Source organism: Amphiprion ocellaris, chromosome 6 (assembly GCF_022539595.1).
Source record: "Amphiprion ocellaris isolate individual 3 ecotype Okinawa chromosome 6, ASM2253959v1, whole genome shotgun sequence".
NCBI classification, from domain to species: domain Eukaryota; kingdom Metazoa; phylum Chordata; class Actinopteri; family Pomacentridae; genus Amphiprion; species Amphiprion ocellaris.
The window spans coordinates 30,897,780-30,911,670 of NC_072771.1; the positions used below are offsets into that span (position 1 = coordinate 30,897,780).

Below are 13,891 nucleotides of genomic sequence, written 5' to 3' on the forward strand. Positions count from 1 at the left end.
GAAAAAAAAGTTGGACAGAGAGGATAGAAATGTCAGTCATATTCTTAATTAACATCAGAAAACTGAGAAAAAAGCACATCAGAATTCTCAAATCTAGAAAATGGCTGTAACATTTGGTTTAGTTTGCTTTCTTGCCAGATGTTCAAAACTCAGTTGATTATCACAGAAAGAAAACTAGCAAATATTTGTATCTGAGCAGCTGGAGATGCTGTTTTGCCATTTTTTTTCTTACAAATCAACAAAATTATCAAAATTGCTGCTGATTTATTTAATCATTTCGGCCCTAAAGACGCTGTAAATCATCTGATTCCTCAAATTGTTTTTATTGTGCTGCTTCTTACCATGCACAAGACTGTTAGCAGGAGTCACCAGAGTATCCCACAGGCACACGTTTCTGTGGAGTCAAAAATGATAAAATTACTATCCATTGCAGCATTTCAATCACAGGACATGTTATTAGCCACAGCAGAGAGGAGCTGAATGGAACAAGATCAAGCATTTAATTAGACGAGCCAAAGGATTCAATTGAGGGGACAATTTCAGAAAAACGACAGCAGATTGAATTCTCTTTCCAAGCCTCTTGTACCTGTTGTCTGTTGAAAGGCCGGCAGTGGCGATGAGGGAGGATGAGCCCACAAAGACAAAGTCATGAGCTGTTTTGTTGTGGCACTGCAAAGTCTGGCAGAGCGAGCGACAACAAAGAAGACAGTCAATAATAGTGACAGTGACAACAAAAGCTGGAGAAGGGCAAACAAAAAGAAGGACGACAGGAAGAAAATGAGGAGACACTAAGTGGTTTGAGAGGGATTAAACTAATCAGCTATGAGTTTCTTACCAGGTATGGTTTGGGTGCGTTTCCACTTGTGTTGGTCTGCCAGAGACTCAAACCCCCATCAGCATCTACGATGCCAAACTACACAAAACATGCAGGCAGTGTTTATCAAACGTTCCTGTAAATAAGTTAGATTTATCTGCTTTGCATTAGAGAGAGAAAAACATATGGCGAGGTGCTACTTTTGTGTTAGCAGAACCATTGTGAATGCTACTCCCTTCAGGTGATTTGGATTGTTCTTAAATTAGCTTCCAGAACACGTCAATGGCCAAGTAAGTCCAAGTACCACTTACAAAACTAAAATCAAAATACTCTGTATGTCCTCTCTTTTTGAGTTTTTGCAAAGCATATTTCGCTCTTTTTGGCAAGCAGATAAGATAGTACTGGCACAGGAGAGGCACCATCTGAGGAAATTATTAGCTTGAGGCGAGTCCCTGAGTTCAGAGCGGTTGAATCACTCAGCTGAGGAGCAATGTGTGCTGAAGCCAAACTACCCACTGTGGTTTGTGCCTGAATGGCAAAGTTGTGAGAGGAAGTGTGAAAATGTTTCAGAATCTGACAGGCTCACATCACAATGCAGTGATGCTGCAAAGCTGAGAGCAGTCGGACATCTGTATGGTAGTTCAAAGCGGCCACTCTGCTGTTACATATAAGTAGGTGTGTGCTACCTTGTTTCCTTGGTGGTTGAATCGTATCCTGGTGACTCTGGAGTTGCCTGGACTTCTGAAGCAGATGATCTGCTGGGAGTGGCCCCATTCAAACATCCTCACGCTACCATCCTGAGCTCCTGTCAGGTCTGTCAAACAGAAAACAAAACATCAATGTGATGCCAGTTCAGCTCGTTTTCCAGGGCATGTCAGTGAACATTCAGGTCTCAACACGAGGTTTTGGCATTTCTTTGTTCCCAAAATCATCTATTTCATAAATAATTAAGGTAACGGTTTATTCCAACACGCTTCAACAGACGTTTTTATGACGTGCTGGGAATGATTCCACACAAACACCTGACAAGTGTATCCCCACTCTGCAGTTTGACTGGAAAATACAAGGTTGAAGCAACTGAGCTCACTCAGCCTTTTCTAAATCAACAGCAGCACTGGGACCAAGACAAAGAAAAAAAACTTTGCCAGTTGCCACATATCTCAAAAAGAGAAAGTTTTTGGGTGATGTAACCATCTCCTGAAGGCTGTTTTTCAACACGAGAAATATGTCTATATTATACTTTTAGAGGCAGATTCTTTCCTAATTTACTGACAGTCATTGGAGACCTACTTACAGTACGGCAGTGTGGGATGGGAGGTCATTCTTCGAACATTGTTGATATTTCTCTTGATCATCTGGAAGAAAAAAAGTGAAGAGAAAGAAGAGAAATTTAGCGAGAAAACAGAATGTATTTCTTGTAAACAATCATTCTTTAAAACAGGGAAAGGTGCATAGCAATGTAATAGTACACATTTAAATAATATCACGCTGTTTTGAAGCCCTTTTCACACAGAATATATTTACTGCTGGCTTCCTTTGTCGGATTCTCTTTTCTGTAAATAGTACAGGTTCATCCAGATATGGCAGCACTTTTACACAGAGAACCCCAACGTTGACCAGAGATGAATTTTAAAGAGTAAGTTTCTGATAAAACCTTAATTAATAATCATCCACAGCACGAGGGATGCTGTCACGTCCTCACAGTCAATCCAATGACCAACTTGATATTTTTTGTTCATTTCCTTTTGCCTTTACTTTTTACTACAGAATTATTTCTTCCAATGTTACAGTTCCATCCATCCATCCATTATCTATACACCGCTTAATCCTCACTAGGGTCGCGGGGGGGGCTGGAGCCTATCCCAGCTGACTCGGGCGAAGGCAGGGGACACCCTAGACAGATCGCCAGTCTGTCGCAGGGCTACATACAAAGACAAACAAGCACTCTCACATTCACACCTACGGGCAATTTAGAATAATCAATCAACCTCAGCATATTTTTGGACTGTGGGAGGAAGCCGGAGTACCCGGAGAAAACCCACGCATGCACAGGGAGAACATGTAAACTCCATGCAGAAAGATCCCGGGAAAGCCGGGACGCGAACCAGGGACCTTCTTGCTGCAAGGCGAAAGTGCTAACCACTACGCCACTGTGCAGCCCATGTTACAGTTCAGCTACAAATATTAAGTCATTTTCACTTCGTGTCTGGTAATTCACATTTTCTAATATGCTATACATTAAGTGTTTTTGTGGATGTTCATAGTTTTGTTTGTGCTGTTGCCAAGGTCAGGGCAAAGCTTGGGCTCAGCTCTAGTTAAAGTCAGTCCCTGACTGAACCCCTAAAAAGTCACCTAAGTATCTAAGTTACATATTTACAAGCTTTTCTTCCCCATTAAAATTCCTTCCTGCCTTAAAATGGCTTTGATATGACTTTACATTGTTGCTTCCCCTAGAATGTGCAAATCTATGAAGTCCTAACCTCTCTCTTGCTACTTGCTGCAGCTAAACGAACCAGCTCATCTATGACTCTGCTCCAACACTGTAATACTGTTCTGTGCTACACAACGGCAAGTCGTAAAATTGGAGCAATTTAGCCATTTGTGTTCGAACCAAAAATCTAATCTAAAAGTGGAATAATGACACACTGCAAGTTGACAGGATTGGTTCCTTAAATTTGTTATGTATGAGACTTTGGAAATCTGAATCCATGTTTCTGAAACTCTTCGGTTCACTGCAGCTTTAAGGCGTAAATCCGAAGCCATGATGTTGACTGACAGATATTCTAGTATATAAAAAACATACATATTGACCGGTTATCAAAACCTGATTTTCACCAGATGGGGTTTTTAGGGAGCAAACACAATTCAGTAGGGAAGTAGACCATGGTACAACTCTGATTGTTGTAGTTGTGGCTGCAAGGCCTTTTTTTAAAACCTTGTTTGTTTGTTTTTTTTTATATCAGTTAGGGAAATATGAAGAACACTCATTTGATATGAAAGGAATCTCATTAACTTCAGTATAAGAACAAAAGTGGAGTATTGAATGACAATACATGAAATGTTGGACGAAACTATCTAAACAGACAATACAAGTAACCCAGCCAGACCAAAACTGATCATAACAAAGACTGGGGAGGGATCAAAGTCCTCAACCAGGAGTCAACAGATGACTAGATAAAAGACTGGGAACACTACATATCCATCCAAACATATAAGACCACCAGTTATCACAACTGACCAAATCCATTCACTGTGGAAGATCCATAGACTGTATAAAGATGGAGGAAGACTTTACAACATCATCAGTTGTGTGAATGGAGCTGATGTGAGCAAGGATCTGTCTATCAAGGTACCCACCTATCACTCACAAAATACCACTAATTAGAAACAGTTTTCAGTTGTACTACAATTAAAGCAGGTGAGTTAAACAAAAATGTACCCATTGTACTGTTTTCTTGAATGGGGAAATTAGGCCTAGAGACCAGAGCCCTTTTTTTGTACCAGGATGTAAAGATGTTTATTTCTACTATAAACATTTTAACATGGCGGTGTACTGGGACTGACTCACTTTGAAGTTGGCCTCAAGTGGACATTCAAGGAACTGCACCTCTTTGTTAACAATTATTCAGCACCAGAAATCTTAGGAAGACCAAAAGTTATATTTGAAAGCTATGGAAACATTTTTACTGCTGCTGTGGCAAATTGTTTCATGGTTAACTGAACTGATTGTATTGTATTCTATAACACAAGTTAATAATTAAGTGATATACACATTACACTGATCTCAAGGCGATTTATTTGCAGATATTTAATGCTGGGTTTAAGCTGTCGCATAAATGTATGGTTGTTCTATTATCGTCTGGCACATAATCACTTTAATATACTGTAGCCCAGTTACTAATTCTGTCATGTATTATGACTGCTGGAACAGAGAAGCAGTCATTAGCAGGAATATCTGCCAAGGATTTCATTTAGCATTGTCTCAGAATGCATTCTGTTCCAACCTTGTGCCAAATGCCTGACTGGTTGGTGGAATAATTGTGATGCAGAACAGCTCTGACTGTCCAGTCCACATAACAAGAGCAAAAAGTGAACTGGTTAATATCAACAAACATGACTCATATCTGCTCAATTCAAAGACACTGCTACCATCAGAACAAAATCAATCACCGTCATCGCTGCCAGCGCCAAGATTCTCTGCTCAGTAATACAGCTTTTTCAGACTTTGCCACAAAAATAGCAGAAATTACTGATTTGGGCCCAGTGTCTCACAAACTGCAGCAGACAACAACATCTTAGTTCCTTTGTAAGTCAATGAGGGGAGCTAATGTTAGCTGCCATGATGCTTTTGGCAAACTGGGCGCAGACAAGGATGAATTATTAATTTAAGTCATTTGAACTGCTTTGAGGATTTTGCTTTGAATACAAAGAAGGGCAGATCCAGAGCAACAGACAACATCAGTTAATTCCAGACAGCAGCAAAGAGTATAATAAACTCATGGTATCAGTCCTGTACTGCGCATGGAAGCTTGCAGGATCACACTATTAAAAACTCCATATAGCTGATATATATAAAACATATAATACTACATTTGGTAATGATTGTAATGCTTTAAGTGTCTAGACAAATTTCCAAATATCAAAACAAGGAAAATGTCGCAGCAATCTACCATTCAGGTAATCCAGCGAATATTTAGCGAGCTCCAAGTTTTAACAATTATTTTCTTTTTATTGAAATATTAAACATTTTTAGTTGAAAAATTATTATTGATTACTAAAATAGTTTCAGGCTAATATTATGCCAAAAAATGAACCTACATGCTCAACATCACCCCTCTCCTAAGGGTACATGTCAATATATTTTTTACACTGTATTATTACACAGCCACCTACGCTGTAGCTACAAGTGCAAAGAACAGTATAAGCAGTTTGCAGTCTTTGTGCATCCACAAGGGAGTTTAATCAAGACTTAAAGCAGGAAAAGAGGTGCACAAATGCCCTAATCTTTACCATATATTGAAGAAAGTGCACTTGACAAGGACAAAGCAAGGTTCACTATATAGTATGTCATGGCCATAACCAGCACCTAGTCTTTGGTTTGCATGTATCAGACTGGTCTTCTAGATTCCCACATTATCACAAACAAATTCAGGTTTATAGCTTACCACAGCTGCGCCCCTGCCAGTCTGCAGGCCTCCTAGCCACGGCACGCTGATGGGTGTGCCAGGGCTACTGTGGGTGTACGGTGTGGTGCCGTGGAGGGTGGCAAAGTCATCTCGTGCATGAACCACCAGGAAGTCATCTCCACCAACGCTACAGACAGAAAAATAATACAGTACTGTGCAAAATGTTCAGGTACTTCAGATAATTATCAATCAAGGAGGCATCTGGTTGGTCCAAAATTAATTTTACAGCAAGACAACAACCTCCAAACATACAGTCAGCGACACTATAAAGAATATCTTTAGCGACAAGAAGAACAAGCAGCTCTGGAACAGTTGGCATGGCCTCCACAACACCCTGATCTCTACGCCACTAAATGAATCTGCGAGTTCATGTAGAGACAACCTAAATTCACAGAAGAACGGTGAATTCTTCTTGGCAACTTCTGGAAAATGGCTCAACAACCTCTCTGCCAAGTCCTTTGAAAAGTGCAAGTGCCGGTGCTGTTCTAAAGGCAAAGTGTGGTCACATCAAATATTGATTTGATTTAGTTTTTTCCTGTTTACGGCACTTTTAAGAAAGTGAATTGATAAAATTATTTCTGAAAGCATCCTGACTTTACATTTACTGCATGTGACTTTTGAACGATACATGACAAAACATAACTGCATAAATTTTAGGGACAGATCCGGGGCTGTTTCGCTTGGAGAGATTAATTGTGTTCTAAGTGGAGGTAAGAATATGGTTCTTAAAAAAAAAGAGGGAGAAAGACAGAGAAGGAGAAATAATTTCTCTTAAAGAAGCAGCAAGACACAGATATACATATAGATTGGGATACAAACACTGCAGAAGCATGTGCACCAGTCTCACAGCCATTAATAAACCAGTCACGTTGTCCCATGCCTACACTCAATTTAGCTCAGTTGGTATGAGGGTGAAAAGGTGAGTTGATGCTACTCTGCCTGTACTAACAGCCGTTGGTCGCAGCAAGTACAGCGGTATATGCAAACACACATAAACACACACACACACACACACACAGATTGCTCTCTTACCCTTTGGCCTCAGCCTCATCATCATCGATCCATGTCAAGATCTGCGTTGCCAAGATGGATGACACATCCAACTCCTGAATGTCATGGGTGGATGCCATGACTAAACAATTACGATTTGCCTGCAAGAAAGACAGAGGCATGAAGTGAGAGAAGGGAAAAGTGTAAGACAGCGAGGACGAGTAATAAGGAAAGGAAGTCTTGGGGTGTTTGCAAAATTTGAAACATTAGACAGCCCACAAGAGACTTCTTTTGCAAGTTCATTTCGCCTATGGTCACAAAACCAACCTTTCTTTTTTTTTGCTTTTATTGATGACCTGAGGAACCCTTTCCTTTGATCACTTAAGAAGAGCTTAACTACAGATAAATAAACCACATTCAAACCAAGGCCATCACAGTCTGAACCGCTTCTTATATCAAACAAAGACAACAAAGGCTCAACCACATCAAAGGGCCAGGATACGGGGTAAGAGTTGTGCTGCCGGCCGAAAAAATTACTGTATATGTGTATACTGTATACATACACACGTATATATACACACGTGTATACATACAACACATACACAACTGTATTTGTCTTGAATTTGAAAGTGCCATGGTCAAAGGCAAGCTTTGACTTGATAGTCATCATTTATTTATTTATTTTTTATTTCCGCTTGAATTCACCACAGTTTAAAAGTCCAAATCTAAATAAGCTTATTGGGCTTATTACCATGCACAGCTGAGCTAAAACTTCTTAAAGCAGTATTAATTGATTTTTTTTTTGCCACTTGAGGACACACCACACTGACATGTTTGAAGGTGAAATGCAACAAGCATGGACAGATCAACATGAGCATTTATTTTGTGTTCTTCACCACTTATTAGCCTCACATTCAGTCTCCTTGTCGCTGCTCTGTTTTTGATCAGTATCAGCTCCTGTGGGAAATATCTACATCTTGGTCTATATCCTCTGAGGGTTCATCACTACAAGCAACCTCTTTCATAAACGACACAGATGTTGACCTACTGCTAATATAAAAATATTGATTAGAGCAGCTTTGAAATATTCTCAAAGAAAGCATCTGAAGGCGGGAATCATTGCTGGGAGCGCATTTCTGAGTAAATGGGAAACTCCCACAAAAGGTTACATGACAAGTTAAATAAACTTAATTTTTTTTTAAGCCACTGCGCTTCTGTTTGGAGTTTTCCAGTAGACACAGATGTGGTTTGAATATTTTTGCATTGAGGAAATGTCTAGTGATGTTTGTATCTCTATGACTTTATAGTAAGAGAAAACTGCACAACCTTCCATAGTACTGATTTATTCTAACATACTAAACAAACTGAATGACATTTATTGGATTAAAGAACAGCTTTTACATGATGATGAGATGAGTACTAGACAGATAGATTGATAATCAATGAAGGTGACAGCTGGAGATGCACTATTCTTATCTGTAGTATTCTGTGTTGGTAAGTGACATCTACGTAAAAGGCTTTTACCTTGTTGATGGCAAACGCTGTGATGATGTCAGATTCCTTGTGGATGATGCGTGCTTTTCCTCCAGGGCTGCCCAGATCTGACTCAGTCTGCAGAGTAGAGAAGAAACAAATTACCACCTTGGAGATTCAGTAGTTGCAACTGAAACATTATCAAACGTTTCCTGCAGACAAATACATCAGCCATTTACTGTAACATTTCCTTTCATGCTACAGAACCGATGACCTGATCCATGAGACAGGGTTATTAAATTAAGCATCAAAGTTTTTGCTGTAGGAGATATTCTTAAGGTTACACACTGTTTTCCTCACTATATATTATAGCTTGTTTACTTTATGTGTTTGTTTCTCTTGCCTTTAGGGAGTTAGGAGAAGACATGTGAGGTGCATCAGGCTACACTGTAAACCGCGACAGCCAAAGTAACTGGGTTACTGGCATTAGATTGCATGAGCACAAAATCCCTCGAGTACAAGTGCACACTGTACCATACAGATCCTCTGGGATGCATGCAGCACTGTAGGCTATACTTTAGCTTTGCATATTGTATAGAGATGTTACATTTTGATGCCAAAGAAACTCAAAATGAGACAGGCATCCTTTAAGCATGAAATTCAATTAAAGTCTTCACTGAATTTATTCAAGAGGAAAAGACCATGTCTTTTTCTGTCAGATGGAATGAAGTAAAACTTGACTTGCAGAAATCTAAATATGGTGGGTTGCCATTTTCACCGAGCAAATAATCCCTGTAGGATGCAGATTCACTGCGACAGTGTTGGGCCCATTAATCAGAAGCTATTCAGCTTCATAGCTTGTCCTCCGAGAGCTTAGTTAATTAACACTGAGCCAAATGGAGTTGCCATAACATGGCAGCTTGCACACTGAGAGCCAGAAGATTAGGAAAACCTCTATGAAGTTTTAGTGTACAGTGCAATTTAAGATTTATGGTTCACATTCACATGAATATTTAGACAGCTAAATGTAAGATTAATATCAAACTCTGACAGGAACATTCAGCGTTTGTGGCCTTAAAAAAACATGTACTGTATTCTGTCAAGATCAGAATTTTAACATTTAAGATTAAATGTTACAGACTGCATTTACTACTCTACTGTAAAAGGCAAATACAAGTCACACCATGTGCCTGTTCCAATATCTAACCAACAGTACATTTTGTACCGTGCAAACTATAGTATGGTGATGTGAACTATGTTTCATAAGTTGTCACATCTGTACTTAGGACAATACTGTTTACTCACTGGCCTTGTCAAATCAACAGCACTGCTGTTAAACACACATTTTAATGACCATACTACAAAAGCTCTGACAGAAAACGTTTTGTACTTCAAGCTGCAAAGCTTTAAGTTCACAGTGAAAAATTACTTTTGCGTGATATTGACGCCATCTTTAGAGTGACGCTCTGGCCAATCAGACTGAAGTGTGCTGTTAAACTGTGGGATCAGTCAAACAGCTATGAAACCGCCATGCCTTCCCTTTCTGGCAAATAGAACCAAATTCATCTTGAAGGATTTTTCTCTCAGTCCCCACATGTGAGACTGCATTTCTTAATTCATCTTTCATTTCAGAAAAATGGTACGTTAACAAGCAAACAGTATGGTTTTGCTTGCAAGACATTCAATTTTCAATTTAATTATGTGCACCATGCTATGGGATCAGGTTACTATTTGAAAACCAAAAAAAAATAAATAAAAAGAGTTTAAAAATACAACTTCATGAAGCATTTGGTGCTACCTTTTTGCTTTTGAGTTTTCAATCTGGCAAGTATTGCAAAACATATTGAGGTTTGATACCCAGCCAATCCAACACCAATACCACAGGTAATACACAACACAAATGCATTGTGTATTATTTATACATTACAGTCTAATAAATGTACTGATTAAGCTGATAAATTATTGTACTAACACAGCACAATAATTTATCTGAAGAGGCAGTACCTGATTGTTTCCTGTCTCGTCCATCCCTGAACATTTCATATTGTCAGTCTGGTCCTCAACCGACTTTAATGATTGGGGAAGCAGCACAGCATAGACACGCACGCACACGAAACACACAACAACAACAACAACCAGTGGTAATCCATGCAAACACACACAGAGACTGAATTATTGTGCTGTTAATAAAACAGAGTGTAATTATATGAATAAAAATTAAATCATCAACATGCACAGAGGTAGCAATAATACATGTGGCTGGCATGCAGAACAAAAAAAGCACAAATGAGCCAACAGGTACGTAAAAGCAATAATGATGCAGTTTGCCTGCGGGTAAATACAGATGTATTGTGAATTTCATCTTAAAATAGTTAATGTGTTATTCAGTGACAATTAATGTTGAATGTTAATGTCAATTTGCTAGCAGTGAAATATGGAGATGCTACATGCAGCAGGTCGTCATGGTGTAAATGTGATGTACCTGATTTATGCCCTGTTTCTTGGTAAAGATGTTTCTAATGAATGTCTCCTGCACTTCATCCTGCTTGACCAAAAACTGCCACAAACGTTTCACTGGCAGCGCTGAGTGGTGGCTTGTCCTGAAAAGAACAGAACATTTGCTCATTGTAGAAAAATGCCCATTATAACAGTTGTTTCAGGTCACTGAATCACAATGAAAAGTTGTTTTCATTCAGGGATTAAAGTGTAATTTTTGATTTGGAAACTTCACATATCTAGAGCTCGAGGCAAGGCACATTGAATACACATAGCTGTGGTTTCCCTACAGTACACTGTGTACTGCCCTTGAGGAATTCTACAGCGGTAAGTTTGCACAGCAATAAAACTGTGGTCTATGGAAATTTTTATAAAACTATTTACTAGTAAGGAAGTATTATACAGGTACATTGGGTGCTGTTCAACAAAACAGCCCTGCCTTAACACTAATTCATCATGTTTAAAACTTAAAGAGTATATGTGAAGGCCTGGAGCGATATTGTAAAGGCAACGGTAATTGGTTTGTCTATGGAAATACACAAACTTCTTTACAGCCCTGGCTGAATAAACACTATAAGACAGAGAAACTTTAAACTTTTCAACAACATTTTCCCCCTTTTGTTTCTCAGCTTATGAGGCTACCTGAATGGGGTGTTGGTCGGTTCAAACAGGGCTTTGTGTCTGAGCAGGGCAGGACCAGGTGTGGCCGTTTCATCGTGGAAGTGAGTGGAAACGTATTTGGAAGGGGGGCCCCCGAAGATCTCCAGCCTTTTCTGCAGTACCTGCTCCCAGCGTTGCAGCGTCTTTAGCACAGCATGACACAGAGGAGAGCCCACTGGCAGGTCTGCATTAAAAAGAAGCAGGCAATAAGATTAGCTGAGACGTGCACTGAAAAATAGGGCAGCACTTATCTACATCCTGGATGATGGTACGTCAGAGGGTGTGTGATGTATTTTAGTGTTTACCTAATAGATCATATCCTGCCATTGGGTAAAAGGATTTGAGGTTGACCAACACCAGCTGAACCATGGCCAGACGCATCAAACACCAACTTAAAAGAAGAAAAAGGCATTACAAATCAGATTACACTTCTAAAGCTGCCTTGAAGAAACTGGGGACATCTAGGTGTGTTCAGACTGAAAGTGGAGCCAAATTTAAAGGCAGCAAGTCAATGGAAAGACACAAACGGCTCTAAACACATTCAGGTTTAATAAAGGCAGCTGATTTGAGGTGAGGATGAGTCACCAGTGGCAGTAATAACTCCTCAGTGCAGTGTCATTACCTGTATGAATTGTGGTTTGAATGTTCTCTTGGCGGAGAGTTGGGGTCAAACACATCTTCATATTCATCGTCATCATCATCCTCATCTTGGCTGCCCTGGCTGTCCTCAGAGTCATATTCAATTCTGCTTTCTGATGGTGGCAATGGAGGCTAAAATGCAAAAGAACAGAACAACAATCATTAAGCCAGAGACACATTGTTCTAACTTCAGAAAAACACTCAAAGTAGAATAAAAGCCCATATTCTTTTCCACTTGAGTTTATTATGGAGTATTTTAGCAGATATATGTAGTTAGATTACCAAATTAATATAATTACATTAAGATCCAAATCTAATAATTCTATTATACATGAACCCAGAATATGCAACATTATCTCAACAAAAAGCCTTCAGTCAAACAACAGAAGAATATATGAAGGGTCATGTTTTAACAGGGATTTTTCAGGGCGTGTTATTGATATTCTGGATCACCTTGGCGATAAAATAATCCCAAATGCTGAGCTCTGGAGGAACAAATCTTTCTTTAAAGATAGAGGTAGCTTCCTGTTCCACAACATGGCCATGCCTGGGACTGGCTGGACCCTCACGGTCTGTTCCAGACTCTTCTTTGGATCCACTACGAGATGACAGAAGCCTGAATCGTCTAGACTTCTTCTCCGAGCCGCTTGGTGAGGCTGAAATGTTGACAAATAGTGTTAAATTCTTATCATTACAAACCTAGCTACTTGTCAGTAAACCTGACATGTCATGAAATATTAAAATATATTCTGAAGAATTAAAAAAAGAATTGTTCTAAGCACTTATATTTTGTCAAATATACAGTTACAGCTGCAGTAAATCAGGTTTTCTCTGCCACCCATGACAAGTAGCACGAACTGAATGTGAGGCAAACAGCTTTCACACTAATAGGTTGATGGATTTTACTCTGGCCTACGGATGGGAACCCAATTAATTTAGCAGGACTGATGTGATTTAGCTACTGGGTCACCTCCAAAAGAAAACCCCACTGTTGGAACGATACTAGCTATTTCAAAGAACCACCTGGTGGGGGTGTTCTTGCTGGGCTGCAGGGTTTCTCGATGACAGGGGTCCGGGCACCTCCTCCGAACACCGTCACCCAGAGTTTGCTGTTCAGGGGGTGGGCCACGATGCGAAACAGCTCGTTGCTGGAGTGAGTGGCCATGCCGTGAACAAACAGACTGAGGAAGACAGCAGTCAGGATCTCACAGAGCAGCACAGCTAAGCCTGGCTGGCTCTCCTCACCTGCTGAGCTCAACAGACGAATGAGAGAGGCAATACCTGCAGAGAGGAAGAAGAAAACAGAAAGACAGCAGGATTTGCAGAAGCACTCGTAAGTGTAGGTTGTAGAAACACCCAACACAGAAATTTTCAAATACAAACAGAAGATGGCAACATTATGCTTTTTGCATTTTAAGACACAGAGAAGGAAAAGTCCCTTTATTGTAAAATAAAGTACAGATTTGCTTAAAGGATAAGTTTGGCAGCATTCTTTATTTTTCATCTTGGCAATGCACCCCAAGATAAGATGAAGCCGCAAAATGAATTGGTCCCAATATTAAGTGCAGAATAAAGTCCAATATAGCTTTTTTTTTTTTTTTTTTTTTGAATAATAATTTGTCACAAATACAAC

At 39.6% G+C, this 13,891-nt stretch overlaps 1 protein-coding gene across 2 annotated transcripts in view; it reads right to left on the reverse strand.

Moving 5' to 3' along the window:
* Window positions 1-13,891, reverse strand: part of LOC111564720 (dmX-like protein 1) — a 54,698-nt gene that overhangs the window by 6,121 nt on the left and 34,686 nt on the right. Inside the window, exons 35-49 of one of the 2 annotated variants that reach the window (XM_023264482.3) lie at window positions 13,282-13,539; window positions 12,712-12,914; window positions 12,242-12,390; window positions 11,925-12,010; window positions 11,602-11,803; window positions 10,946-11,063; window positions 10,468-10,530; window positions 8,515-8,601; window positions 7,033-7,151; window positions 5,980-6,127; window positions 2,109-2,169; window positions 1,501-1,628; window positions 836-913; window positions 587-678; window positions 342-394 (exon numbers count right to left, since the gene is read on the reverse strand). In XM_023264482.3, coding sequence (XP_023120250.1) covers window positions 342-394; window positions 587-678; window positions 836-913; window positions 1,501-1,628; window positions 2,109-2,169; window positions 5,980-6,127; window positions 7,033-7,151; window positions 8,515-8,601; window positions 10,468-10,530; window positions 10,946-11,063; window positions 11,602-11,803; window positions 11,925-12,010; window positions 12,242-12,390; window positions 12,712-12,914; window positions 13,282-13,539 — 1,845 coding nt within the window. The remainder of the gene's footprint in view (window positions 1-341; window positions 395-586; window positions 679-835; window positions 914-1,500; window positions 1,629-2,108; window positions 2,170-5,979; window positions 6,128-7,032; window positions 7,152-8,514; window positions 8,602-10,467; window positions 10,531-10,945; window positions 11,064-11,601; window positions 11,804-11,924; window positions 12,011-12,241; window positions 12,391-12,711; window positions 12,915-13,281; window positions 13,540-13,891) is intronic. The other variant, XM_023264483.3, reaches the window with a different exon arrangement.